General features: G+C 37.3%; 1 protein-coding gene across 2 annotated transcripts; it reads right to left on the bottom strand.

Moving 5' to 3' along the window:
* Positions 1–357: 357 nt before the first annotated feature.
* LOC145981891 (putative gustatory receptor 28b) lies at positions 358–9,125 on the bottom strand. 2 transcript variants are annotated; one of them, XR_014441003.1, is made up of 4 exons: positions 8,988–9,125; positions 4,489–4,557; positions 1,989–2,078; positions 358–628 (listed from the first exon to the last, which is right to left on the bottom strand). XR_014441003.1 is itself a non-coding variant. In XM_083115374.1 (4 exons), the coding sequence occupies exons 1-4, from the start codon at positions 6,748–6,750 to the stop codon at positions 578–580; spliced, it is 414 nt and encodes a 137-aa protein (XP_082971500.1). In that variant the 5' UTR covers positions 6,751–6,909; the 3' UTR covers positions 358–577. The 2 variants fall into 2 exon arrangements, 1 of the variants encoding a protein (XP_082971500.1); XM_083115374.1 differs by lacking the exon at positions 8,988–9,125 and adding an exon at positions 6,547–6,909.
* Positions 9,126–13,458: the final 4,333 nt, after the last annotated feature.

Raw genomic sequence — 13,458 nt, 5'->3', positions numbered from 1 at the left:
TCTCCGGATGTCACCAAACGCACAGATTCACACATTCCTACTACAGACCACGAATTTCTGGTGGACTTCTTTTGATAATCGCGAACCATCTGGAAATTGAAATCGTCGTGTTAGAAGAGATACTGTTAAGTAAAAGTACGTAAAACGTACTGAAAGTGGGAGATCCGTTTTGCCCCGTTTTGGCCGATCCGTAATGCCCTGATTTGCATATTCTCGACATATGTCCATTTAAATCATAACAAATAGGGTTAGTCATATCAAATACTGGCACATCACAAAAACACACCCCACCTTATCACATGTTAAATTGTAGAGCACTTAAACCCCTACATTCTACAATGCAACCTTACCAAACGTCTAACAAAAGTTACAATGGGTACTTTTCCAGCACCGTCTCCACCAACTTGCTTACAACAATCACTTGTCACAGACGCGCGCCAACTGCCACAGCGAACAAAGACAGGCAGCGAGTAAGCGGACAGATGGCAGCATGATCGGCTATATTTTTCAAGTTCGTGCCTGCAACAGTTTTCTTTGCAGGTCACGTGAACCTTACGTTGATCCATAATGCCCTGGTCTACCCTAACTGAAGCAATATAACCAGATATGTCGTTACTGCACCAGCAATCTGAAAGTAAAACGATAGCTGTCATAAAATAACTTAGAATACTTGAAGTATACATAAAGTAACACATAGTAACATAGAAAGTATTTATAACAGCTAATATATAATTAGCCATATTCTATACTAACGTCATTACAGAGTTCTGCCAAAGGAGAAATGTTCATTATATATTTTATTTTAAATATTGTATATTATATATATATATATATATATATATATATATACACACACACACACACACACACACCTAAAATTACCGCCGGAAATATTTCGTGTACAACAATAAATACTGAAAAACTGCTTTCGCAGATATATACAGTAGGTATGAGAAGGGCTGATGAAATTAATGAACACAATACGTTCAACTACGTAAGGAAGTACGATTTTCAACGGAAACTTAGTTTTTTATGGAAACCCCATTTTATTTACAGCTCATTTGAAAGTACGGAAAAATCCATTAAGAATGCCGTTTGTTACATTGTAGTACGTCAAATAGTTCTCAGGTAATTGTAACGTAATTGAATTGTTGTTCAAGAAATATTTTCGGTGTTAATTTTAGGTGACTTTCCCGGTATATATATATATATATATATATATATATATATATATATATATATATATATATATATATATAACTAGCTGATTACCCGGCGTTGCCCGGGTATTTATTTATCCCAATCTTCTATTAGCCAGAAAAATACTGAATTCTAACTATAGTGTAAAGTGTAACTAATTTTATTTCATCGCGAATGTCACCAATTAGCTTAGAGACTTCGAAAACTATAGATTCGACACTAATCTAGGTCGTTATTTTTTCACCCCCTCTCACCTCCCGTGCCGATAGGTGATGAACTTGAAGTTGAACCGCATTGGGAGTGTCACGAAAACTATGGATTCCATTTGCAACACAGCCTGAATGTTAGACAACCCGAGAAACACTATCGTTGTGCGGGATTGCATAGAGTCACGGATGTCTGTTTGTGTGGAATTTAATATCGGTCGTTCTCGATTATTTTTACATGTCATCCCTACGGGTGCTAGGAGTGTCTTACCCAATAAATATCATTTCCAGATTGCAAGTGATACGTGTACCAAGTTTGGTTGAAATTGCTCCAGGCGTTCGAGAGTTATGCCGGAACATACACACACCCACACATACATCCATTTTTATATATATATAGATTGAGATGAGATAACTATATAGTTGCACTGAATTGATAATGAAAAATTCGAAAGTATTTTTAAAGCGATTAATGAATTTGAATTCCAGACTGACTCATAATGTTCTGCATGACCAGTAATTTTGAACCTCACTAAACTTTTGAAATTTTCTATTTATTTAATATGTTTGGAAAGCACATACCGTATGTACCAGTGTGAAATCCAAGGGAAATAATCCACATGCTGTAAACGTAATTTTAGTGTACAATAACTGAGCACAAAAATTCGTAATCTGTAAAAAAAATGTATCATTATTAAATTGCTGACATTTACTTGTTATGAACACTTATCACAGAGCCAATTGTACTTCAAGTGCATGATACATAATGGAACACTGAAAATGTTGACCAAGGCAGAATTTATTATAAAGTAACATTCTATAAACGAAACGTTTCCACCCTTTAATAGGGTCTTCTACTGACAAAGATTCACACTAATAACTTCTAAATGCAAAATTGAGTGTGAATCCTGTCTGAAGAAGACCCTGTTAGAGGATTGAAACGTTACGTTTTCAGTGTGTCATTTGACAATAAATTCTGCCTTGGTCAACATTTTCAGTGTTTCATTAAACATGGAAACAAGGCTTAATAATGTTACAAGCTATCAATACTTATTTACCAGGAAAAATCACATTTTAATATAAGGTCAGTAATATTGTGCTGTTAAGGACAATCTGAATTTCCACTTTCCAAAACATTATGCAAAGAAAAAAATATTATAGAATCTTTCATCGACAATCATTGAATATTCATAACACAACATTTTTGAGCGAAGTATCCTTGAAGATAGGCTTACCATATTTTTTGGGGTCCAATCCAGGACATATTCGCGATCAAATCATTACTGCTGAATTTGTTTTTTTTTTACAAAAATAAATTGAAATTACTTGAAAGCCTTAACATTTTATTGGAACGTTAAACTATAAATTGTACAAGAAAAATATTAACATTATTTTCTAAAGTGAATCAATTAATTTTCAAATGTTTAATTGAATAATACATTTTCTGATGTTTAGGAAACCTCTCCATTCTAGGTAGCATTATTTGTTAATTGACTCAGTTGTACTTTTCACTAGACATGACCTTTTTTCAGAAATGGCTAGTTTGTTTTAATAACATCATACAATTCACAACATAAAAGTTCTGAATTAATTTTAACATTCAGCAGATGTTTAACAGTGGATACTACAAGTCTACCTGTTTCTGCTAACCAAATATTCCCCATAATTGAAAATACTCTCTCAACTGGAGCAGATGTTCCAGGCTAAGACATAGCAAACTCAACCATTTTAGAAATGTTGGTACATGAAATATCAGTCTTTCGAAACAGCTTAAAAATTGGTCGTGAATATTCAATACCGATAGCTATTTTCATGTTCAGATTCTCAAAACGCCGGACATTTTGCAATCCCGGACAGCACTAAAAAACCAGGACTGTCCGGGCTAATCCCGGACGTATAGTAAGCCTACTTGAAGAATTACTTTCATTTGCATGTAAGCTCGTTCACAACATTACTTATTAACATGTTTGTCCCAGTGTCCGAATTGGAAGTAAATAATTGCCGGTATGCACAGAACTGTTCTTTTTTCGGGTGATTTCTTAAATAATATATCGATTCTCTTTCTCTCTCTTTTACCACAACTAAGAGAGAGAGAGAGAGGGGGGGGAGAGAAATGGGCGAGAACATTGAGCATTGCGTAGCTACTTGTGCGACCAGCTTCAATTAATAAGTGCGAATATTAAAAATTTACTGCAGGTATGCTTTTTGGAATCTTAATTTATCTACTATAGATGGACCACAAGGAAAAAAACCTTGAGACGAGAAGTCCCCGCGCAGCTTTCCCTTCTTCCCTCCACCTCGAGCCATAAGGAAGCATTGTACACTCTCCCCCTTCCCTACTCGCGGACGTACGGTGCACAGGATCCGCGGGTCTGTGCAAGTTGTTTTGCTCGTGGTTCCACTGTACCGGTATGCCATACCGGCTCATACCGGCCCAATTCGATCACTGGTTTGTTCACATGTGAAATGAATCTAACAAAATTGATGTATCAGAAAAGTTCCACATGCATCCTTCCTCTCTTACATGTGCAAAAAAAAAGTGTTTCTCGTACAATCTAAATATTTTCGCAATATTCGTGAATTGCTTCAACTGAAGACAGTAATACACGTGGCAAGTTCTTGATAAGAGGGAATTTATTAGATTTATCTAAAATATATATTTGCACATTGATTGTCAGTAAAATCTTTTTGTGTTAAATAAAGGCAAAGAGGAAACAGTAGCTGGCTATCAAGACCTTCCCGATGGCGTAGTGATAAGTCATCGCTTTGTAAGTTCGATATCCTGTGTAAGCACGTAAAGGTTATGATCCCACTTTAAACATCCGATCTAGTACCAATTAGCCTATCTGTGCATAAAGTGGACTTGAGCCAAACATTCAAACGAAATACCTAATTCTCCAAAGTATAACAGTGTAAAATACATGTTGGTACTAATTTTATAGAGGTAAATTAAAATTTTCACATGATTCGTTTGAAAGGTCAAAGTTGTAAACTGTTCCGTCTGTAAATATAGAATTGTCCCGCTGTATAAACATTCGGTTGAACAACATTTTGTGACATTTGTATTTTTATTATTATTTACCTTATCTTTCAACGCAGGGTTCAGTCTTCTGTTTTGCAGTTTGTGCACCAAAATTCCAGTCTGATAGGCCTGGATAAAAATAATGTAATTAAGCATTTCAAAATAATTAATAATTACAATTTAACATATCATAATACTTGTCATTTTGACTAAAAAATCTTATCTTGAACTTCCTGCAGTTTGTTTCTAGTTGTTTCTAGTGAAGCCAAAATAAAATACGTGAAACTAATCTGATAACAACAAAATGTACATTCCCCTAATATTTTCGTTTATTTGGTGGTCATTGCATGTTGACATAAAATTACTTTCAAGTAAAAGGTAACTGTATTTTTACACAGCCTATATGTATTAAGGCACCTATGAACCTATATTTATTTTTATTTTCATTTTCATGGACTTGCAATGATAAAATTGCATTATACAATAGTACTACAGTACAATTTGATGATTTCTGGCACAGGCGTACGTACGGGGAGCTTTACTACACCGTCCTGAAATTTTGAGAAAATCAAAATTGTGTAAAGAGCTCGGGAAAATATTAAAGTGATAAATGCAAACTTTCCTCAAAATGACCCCAGATAATAATACCATTACTCATATGCTTAAAGTATCCAAAATTACTGAAATCATATGACAAATAAAGTACAATGTAAAATCGTGTTCAAACATTTTAATCAAAATTAGTATGTTCGTTTAATTATAGAATTAAATCATGAAACATCATTTTACATGAAACATTAAAATTCTGTAGCGTCAATGAATATAACAGTTTACTATTACACACGACCAGATTTGCAATTAAATATAATGAAGGGAATAATAGTTTAAAACATTTTATCAGCTTCCCATAGTTCTTAGTTTTTAACCATGAACACTGTCGGCTTATTTCTCTTAGCTAATAATACGAAATATATCAATTGATTCTTTCTTAATTGTAGTAATGTTGAAATTGTAAATACGTATATAGGGCACCTATTCTTCAGACTGAGGATTTTTTTGAGTCCTCTGAAAAACTTTGGTCATAGGTAGGGTGTCCAGACGTCCTGATGTTCGCAGGACAGTTCTTTTTTTTTTAGGGTGATGCCCTGCAGTCCGCGATTCTACTCCAAGAAACTAAATATGTCCTATTTTTCAGCAGCGTCCTGCGAAATGTCCTGCAAGACATCCAGACGAATTGTTTACCTCAGTGAAACTGTTAGTGTGTTTTAAATTAATAGCATTGTTAGTTTACAAAACAATATTTGTGGATCTAAAAATTTTCACGCTTGATTTGTTCGCGGACCTTCGTCTTATTGTAAAGCTCGTATTTATTGCTTACAAGCAGATATTGCATGCAGTATGTTCATGATATGCAAATATGCAAGGTATCCAGTGATGACTAAAAGTATTTGCAGGTGCGCTTTGGAGATTGAAAATAGTCCAATTCTGTGGAATTACATATTTGATGTATTGAAGACCTACGTGGCGGAGTGGTTGAACGCTAGGGCACAGGGGTCCTGGAATCGAACCCCAACCTCGGCATGGATGTTCCTTGTGAGTGTCAATTCATGATTAATTGATTTGTTGTTTTAAGTTCACTTTATGCACAGAAAGGCTAATCGGGACTGGACCTACAGATTAAAGTGGGATCCGAACCAATGTGTGCCTCCATCGGTTATCGAATCCGGGATCCCTTGATTACAAAAAAAAATGACGGTCAAATCATGAATTTAATCATGCCATCACTCATATTCATTGTTGCAATTAGCCAAAAGTGACAGAAAGGCGACGTTAAGTAACAGAAATCAAATCAAGAAGAAAACTGATTAAAGAAAATTTGTAATATTTCAGGAGACGTGTTAGCAGAATGGTAAAGGGGGGAGGGAAGGTGCACTTGACCCTGTTCTCTTTTAGTTATAGATGCAATCCCCCCCCCCCAACTCATCCATGGATGTCCTACTTTTCGTTTCAGATAAACTGGTCACCCTAGTCATAGGCTCCGCATATATTACATGCCCCAGGCCATGTAGCCGCCTGAATGTACGTATTATGTACGCTATGTATGTATATACTACTCACCTTCTTCTGAATAAAAACACTTGATGTGGTAATTAAGATAATGGATGATGCAGGAAACAAAGTAGACATGAACAACACTGCAGTGATCACTGCAGTGTCAGGAAAATCGTTATCTCTAGAGACACAGAAGATGGTAAAAACAATCTGAAGAAAACCGTTGGTTATGTAAATCAGCAAGCACATACCGAACACAGAATTTAGCATTCTAGTTGCGTCACATAACTTTTCGTAGGCATTTATAATATTTTGGAAACTAACAAACAATTCATCTGCCTCCTGTTTATTGGTTGAGCGCAGGGGGATTATCTTATTGTTGAACTTGAAATGTTGTTGATATCCTGATTGTTTGCCGAGGGATTTTTCACTGTTTACATATACTGACAACTGCTTGTTCAAATGTTCAAATATATCAGTGATAATCCAACAAAGGCAGATATATTGGCTTATCACAGTCATGGATAAGTACGATAAGGAGTAATATACTAAGAGATTAGTCTGGCTGACCATTATCTGAGCCCCTATGCCAAGGAAGTTTCTTACACTTTGAAAAATTGCAAATAAAATTGCAATTACTGTAGATTTCCACATTGCAACTGTGAGATTCTTCTCCATTTTGCCATTCAACTGCTGAAGACCGTTAAAAAGGGCAAAAACTTGAGGAGATTTGATCAAACATATCCACGCAATGCAAAGAACAGCTATAATTGACACAAATTCCTCCGTGTATCTAGCAAATTTCACTACGGGTTCCAGTTTTCTGTTCTTTATGTCTTCTTTCAATCTGTAAAAGTGCCACGAACACACTCCGACCATGGATAACAGTAGCACAACGGAGTAAATTAGCCATGCCTTGGACCTCGCTAATGTTCTGGACATGTTTCCTTTCACGATGGTGCACGGCATCACACCCAATATTCTCGACAGGTATGCTGTTACTGCTAATGAGGGGAAGAGATCTGAGTTCTTTGGATTCATTTTGAATTCAACCCTCCAGAAATATCCTGTTTGAAGTTGATCCTGGGCTTCTATATGTTCCACCTACGAGTTTCCGTTCTGGCGTTCTTTTAACTGTTGCTCTCATGACAATAATGTCAAGGAAATGTCAATACGAAGAACACAGGCACAGAATGTTTTGATCAGTACACGAAATGACAGTCCTGCGTCAGATAGCAAGTAATTTCCACCACTTAAGTTGAAGTCGTGTAACGTTCTCGTGACAGTGATAAAATATGGCGTCCGGAACAGGTTAGTAATTATGAATAATGTTGTTGGTTTAGAAAGATATCAATCGATTTTCTCGTTGCGGGCTTATTGAGCTAAACCTTATCATTGTTGTATGAAACGCGTGGCCTATTTTCTAATGTGACAAGTTACAACAACGGATAGCATCACGAATGAGCCAAAAGGTGCCGTTTGCTCACGCACATATCGATTTTAGTAACTTGGTTCTCTTCCTAAGTTTACCCTGTTACATCGGGAACCATCAGTTAAATTCCATGCGTTTACATTAACGTTTTCGTTAACGTCCAAGAACTTAAGGAAGCCGCCGCCACGAACGTGGGTGGGGTTAAACAGCGGGCGAGTTGTTTTCGGCCAATCGCACTCAACCTTCAGCCAATGGGCGCAGCTGTCATTCTGCTCGTCTACTCCACGTGTAGTCTGTCACATGACTGCGGATACGCGGAGGGACAAGGTGGCGTAGAGTAGATGTGTGGCAACACTGTGTGTTGAATGTGAATGTTGCAGCTGGTGGACGAGCTCCGTGTACTCCAAAGCCAGCCGGTCGTTAACGAAGCTATACTTGATGACTCAATCATAATCAGCATTCAAAATAAACGAAGTGTTTATTGACTCACGTGGCACACCCATCATCTTGAGACATGTTAACTAAATTCAACACATATTATCAAGCAATGTACTCTTGGGGGCTAGTCCGGGATTTTCAAGTTCCACGATTATATGGCGCCACTTCATTTTGTGATCAGTTTTAAGTAATAAGTTTATAAAATATACATTAACTTACTTGGAAAAGCCTTAATTTGAAAAAATGCATCCCAGAATAAAATATGTTCATAAAATTTCGTGAGGACCTCCCCCCACGAATTGGAAAAGTCACGAATTCAGAAAAATGTTTCATAGATCCACCTATATGGAAGGGTGGGGTAAGTGAGACAGGTCGGGCAAGTGCATCCATCCTAGCTAAATAGTAGACCATGATAGAAAATGACTCCGCGAGAAGCTGGTTGGTGTCATGGAAGCTGGAAAGGCTGTGTGCGAAGAAGTTGTAGGCTCACTTGAAAATTGACGATTTTATAGGTATATATTTAGATTCGGTGTTTTCTTTATAAGGATTATGGTGTATACAGAAGTCTACATTCGACTTTTGTCAATACATTTTAACACTTGTAATATATTTATTGCATAAATATCTCTTTATGAACCTCATTCTGGCATCCGGTGAATGTAGCATTATTAGACTGGCATACAGGCGTCAAGTAAATAAAACATTTGGGGTGGGGTAAGAGCTTCCACCTAGTATCTTAGACAGTCGCACTTGTTCCAAGTTTGAATGATTCACTGGTAGGTTATTTTTTGTTGCGTTACTACAGTTACAGTTTAATTTTAACAACAATGCCCCCATGTGTATTGAGCAGTATGCGTGCTAAATTTTTCGTTCTGGGAAATGTCCATTCATACCTTTTGCCAGTTAATTTTGCTGTCTGAAGGACTCCCCAGCACATTCCATTAATCTGGACACATGATTTGAGTGATTTAGAACGTTTGTATGGTGAAAGTTATTTGCCAAGTTTTATTGTTCAATTTCTGTATCTGGCTGGTTTCATTTGCCCCACCCGGTGACTTGCAGACTTGATTTATTTCAATTTTTTTTGTATTTGAACTAGATAAAAATGTTCATAACTGTTCTACGTGTAGCCTGGTAAAAGTTTGTTTCTTCTCAAATAAATAATGTGCACACTATGGCGTTTCTTTTCTTAAGGGGTCTCACTTGCTCCACTCTCCCCTATGTACTAGGGACGTTCAATATATAAGTTTCCTTGTGCTATAAAATATTGTATAAAGCAATGCCATTAAAAAGAAGCACATGGTTGACAAGCGCCATCCTTCGTCTACAAGGAACAATAATCGATTCGTTATCAGACGTGAAGGTGCATACGCTCAAGGGCGACAAGTAAATGCTTGTTCGGAAAACGCGGGCTCGTGTCATAAGAAGTTCAGAAGCATAGATGCTAAGGGCGTTCTGCTTATGGACTTTTTGGAACGAGGAAAAACAATTAATGCTGACCGTTATTGTCAAATATTGGATAAAATGAAAAATGTAATTTGACATAAGAGACCAAGTCTCCTGTCAGCTGGTGTCATTCTTCTTGACGATAACGCTCGCCCCCACTCAGCAGTGCAAACACAACACAAAATTAAAGAATTGGGGTGGGAACGGCTGCCCCACCCTCCCTACAGTCCCGATTTAGCGCCGAGTGATTTCCATCTTTTTCCGGTGTTAAAGTCTGAATTGCAAGGTTACCGTTTCGAAACAAATGAAGAAGTGAAGCGTAATGTGAGAATAGTGCTCAATAGCCAGAGCCCTGATTTTCTTGCAAAGGGTATGGACAAATTGGTGCAACGGTGGGACAAATGTCTGAATCTCTATGGGGATTATGTGGAGAAGTGAGTAAGGATCTTCCTACACATGTATGTATAGTTTTCTAATGTATCTTAAAAATAAAATTTTTTACAGCATAAGGAAACTTAAATATTGAACGACCCACGTATTCCACCTTGACCACCAGTGCTGCCCTGTAGGATTACATGGGGTGCAGTGGTCCTTACGAGATTTATTCATGTTACATTGCCTCAAAAATCAAATTTATTACGTCACCTTTACATCAATGGATCAATCCGAAGAAGACATATTTGGTTAGCTTATACAGGGCTTTCCATAAGTTACTCAAAGATTTCGGAAGTCGGTAACTTAGGGGCCAACTCACGCACGTGGATGAGAGTATGTCAGTGAAAGGAGTAAATATGGAACTTTTTAACCTACGTTACAAATGTTCGACATGTCCTCTCTTACTGACTCGACAAGTGTCAATCTTGTAACTTACATCCTGCCATACACATTCCAACATATCAACTTCGATGGTAGCAATTGCATCTATAACTTTCAGGTTCTGGTGAACCTCTTGGTATAGGAGGCATATAAACACAATCTTTAAATACTCCACAGAAAAAGCGACAGAGGGTAAGGTCGTCATAACTCAATGGCTACACAGTGTGTACAGGGTTATTCATAAGTCCGTGAAGCATTTGAAAAATTCATAAGACATGAACTACTGAACCAAAACAAACATTTTATATTCATAATAAAGATACACTCAGCAAGTTTTTGTTTCCAGTAACACAAAGTCACATGTGCCCACCTTTAGTGATGCGGTAAATGTCTATGCGATAATCCATCTCATTCCAGGCACGAGTTAGCATATCATTATTGATAAGAGCCTGTGCAAGGAATTGTTCAAAGACAACCTTCCTTCTTGAATTTCGCATACAACTTCTTGATACTGTTTTAGACAGGTGGTGTCTTCTGGAATTCTGCTCGAAGCGGCTACAACGGACAAACTTCTTGCAAATTCAAGAACACAAAATGCCTGATCCCGTTTACTGAACCACATATTACTACTATGACCTCCGAGCAGCAAGACACGGCAACACCGCACCGCGCATTGCTTGCATAAAAAACTTATAGTATTGTTTCTCTCTCTATTGAAGTTATAGTTCTAACAATCCGTTGCTTAGTTTAATTGTTTTATTGTTTTAAATGTTTCACGTGCTTATGAATAACCCTGTATATCACGTTTCAAATAACTTTTTTCTTCTTCAAAGCAATTTATCCCATTTGCAATGGAGGTGGATGGTTGTAGCCCTCCACCCCCCCCCCTAAATCAGGGCCTGGACGTTAACGTGCATTCCTCGTTTACTATGTTCGATTATTGCTTTGACCATTATTGCATGTCATTGATAAATTTGATTTATAGTGTTTTTGTGTTTACATCTTCGTGTCTGCCTCATGTAATCTTTCAACGCACAACTTAGGGTAGCCCGGGGCTATTTCGACCAAGGGGCTATTCCGATCGACGAAAGAATATTCGATCCTAGCGCATTGTTAATGCTCGGGTTGGCAAACTGCATGTCATCAGTGGAGAAGGAGAACAGATGCGCACGACATTGCTGCTGTTAGTTAAGTGATCTGCCTGGAAAAAATGTTTTTGAAATAAGGTATGTACTCTGCATGTGCATTTTCGCATAGTTAAACAGATAAGCTTTTGAACGTAAGTTGTACCAGCCACATTAATATGAGTAAGTGAATAACTATATATGTAACAATAGGGTAGTTATATTAGTTGTTAGTCATACACGTTCGGGGCGCCAAAGTTGTATAGCGCAGTGTAGCCAACCAATGAAAGAAATATCGGCTTTTGGGATTTTTACGATAATTTTTCCGGGGCTATATCGATCAGCAGATTTTGTGCTACTCCACTCCAAAAATTACAAACCTGAGTGACTAACACTATCTTTCAGTTCTTCTCTTGTGACTTATCTTTTCATGACGAAACTTTAGTCTAGTGATACGTTTGGGGAGGAGGAAACAGTTTGCGAAAAATCGATGTTATTTTGTTTTTAAAAAAGATAAGCCTCTCCAAGCATAACAATTTAGTGACTGCTACTAGGATGATTTGAAGATACGCTCCTCACAAAAAGTTTGGAATATTGTTATTTTAAGCTCAAAAGATTGTTATATTAGACGATAGGTTTTGATCGATTGATTGATTTGGTGCTTTTAAGTCCACTTTATGCACAGTAAGGGTAATCGGGACGGAACATGAAGTTTAAAGTGGGATCCGAACTATCGAACCCAGGACCCCTTGATTACAAGGCAACGACGATTAGGCGATAGGTGATAGGCAGGGTGACATTATGTCAGCGAAAACACGAGAACGTGCAGCAGACAGATACCATGTGTTGTTGAATTCCAAGATCTTGCATATCACCTATTGCCTAATGTAACAGTACTCAAGGGGTCCCGGGTTCGATACCCGGTGGAGGCACAAGTGATTCGGATCCCACTTTAAACTGTAGGTCCAGTCCCAATTATCCTTACTGTGCATAAAGTGGACTTAAAACAACAAATCAACCAACCAAATCAACCAACCTAATGTAACAATATTCCAAATTGTTTGTGATGAATGTATTATGTTTGTCTAAAATGTGTACTGAATCTTTCTAACAATAAGTGTCTTGTAAAATCTGTAACTTACAAATATTTACGTAAAGTGGGATGCACAAGCAGTGACGTAGAAAGGGGTGGGCGACGAAAAATATAATAAATAGAAGTAAGAAAGAGATATGGAAAAGATTATTTTTTGTAGGCAATAAAATTTAAACATTCTGTTTTATCTGGTTTTAAATTCTAGTTGATCGTTATAATTTGAATGAATACGTTAAGTCATTGGTGTAACATACAGGCAGGCTAGCCCTAAGCCTCAGGAAGCCTTAAAGGTGGAAAAATTATCATCGTACCGGGTGGCCTGAATTAAAGTTACCCAACTCAGAGCCCTCTGTAGCCTGTTTGAGGCATCGTAGAACTCTGAAATTAGGTGAATCCACTATGCGGACCATGGGGAAGAGGATGGCGCTGTACTTCCATGATGGGTTGTACACAAATAATCACGTTAAGTGATTTAGCTGAGTTATTAATTAGAAAGACATTTGTTAGTGTCTGGAATTTGCGAGAAAATAATGTCTCGTTTATTGCAAGATTGCAAGGTAAAGGCAAATCCATAACCAATTAGAGCAGTTTACGTCATTATTACTACCCATCGTGGAAGTACAGCGCCA

The sequence above is a fragment of the Lepisma saccharinum genome, chromosome 30, assembly GCF_977018435.1.
Source record: "Lepisma saccharinum chromosome 30, izLepSacc3.1, whole genome shotgun sequence".
In the NCBI taxonomy this organism is placed as follows: Eukaryota; Metazoa; Arthropoda; class Insecta; order Zygentoma; family Lepismatidae; genus Lepisma; species Lepisma saccharinum.
Note: the sequence above shows the minus strand (reverse complement) of the source record. Positions and strands in the feature narration are given on the sequence as shown.

Coding starts and splice junctions, on each gene's coding strand:
- LOC145981891 (XM_083115374.1), bottom strand. CDS start 6,750: ATGCTAAATTCTGTGTTCGGTATGTGCTTGCTGATTTACATAACCAAC. Junction 2,079..4,488: donor ACCCTGCGTTGAAAGATAAG/GTAAATAATAAT, acceptor TTTTTTTTACAG/ATTACGAATTTTTGTGCTCA. Junction 629..1,988: donor ATTTCACACTGGTACATACG/GTATGTGCTTTC, acceptor TTTTACTTTCAG/ATTGCTGGTGCAGTAACGAC.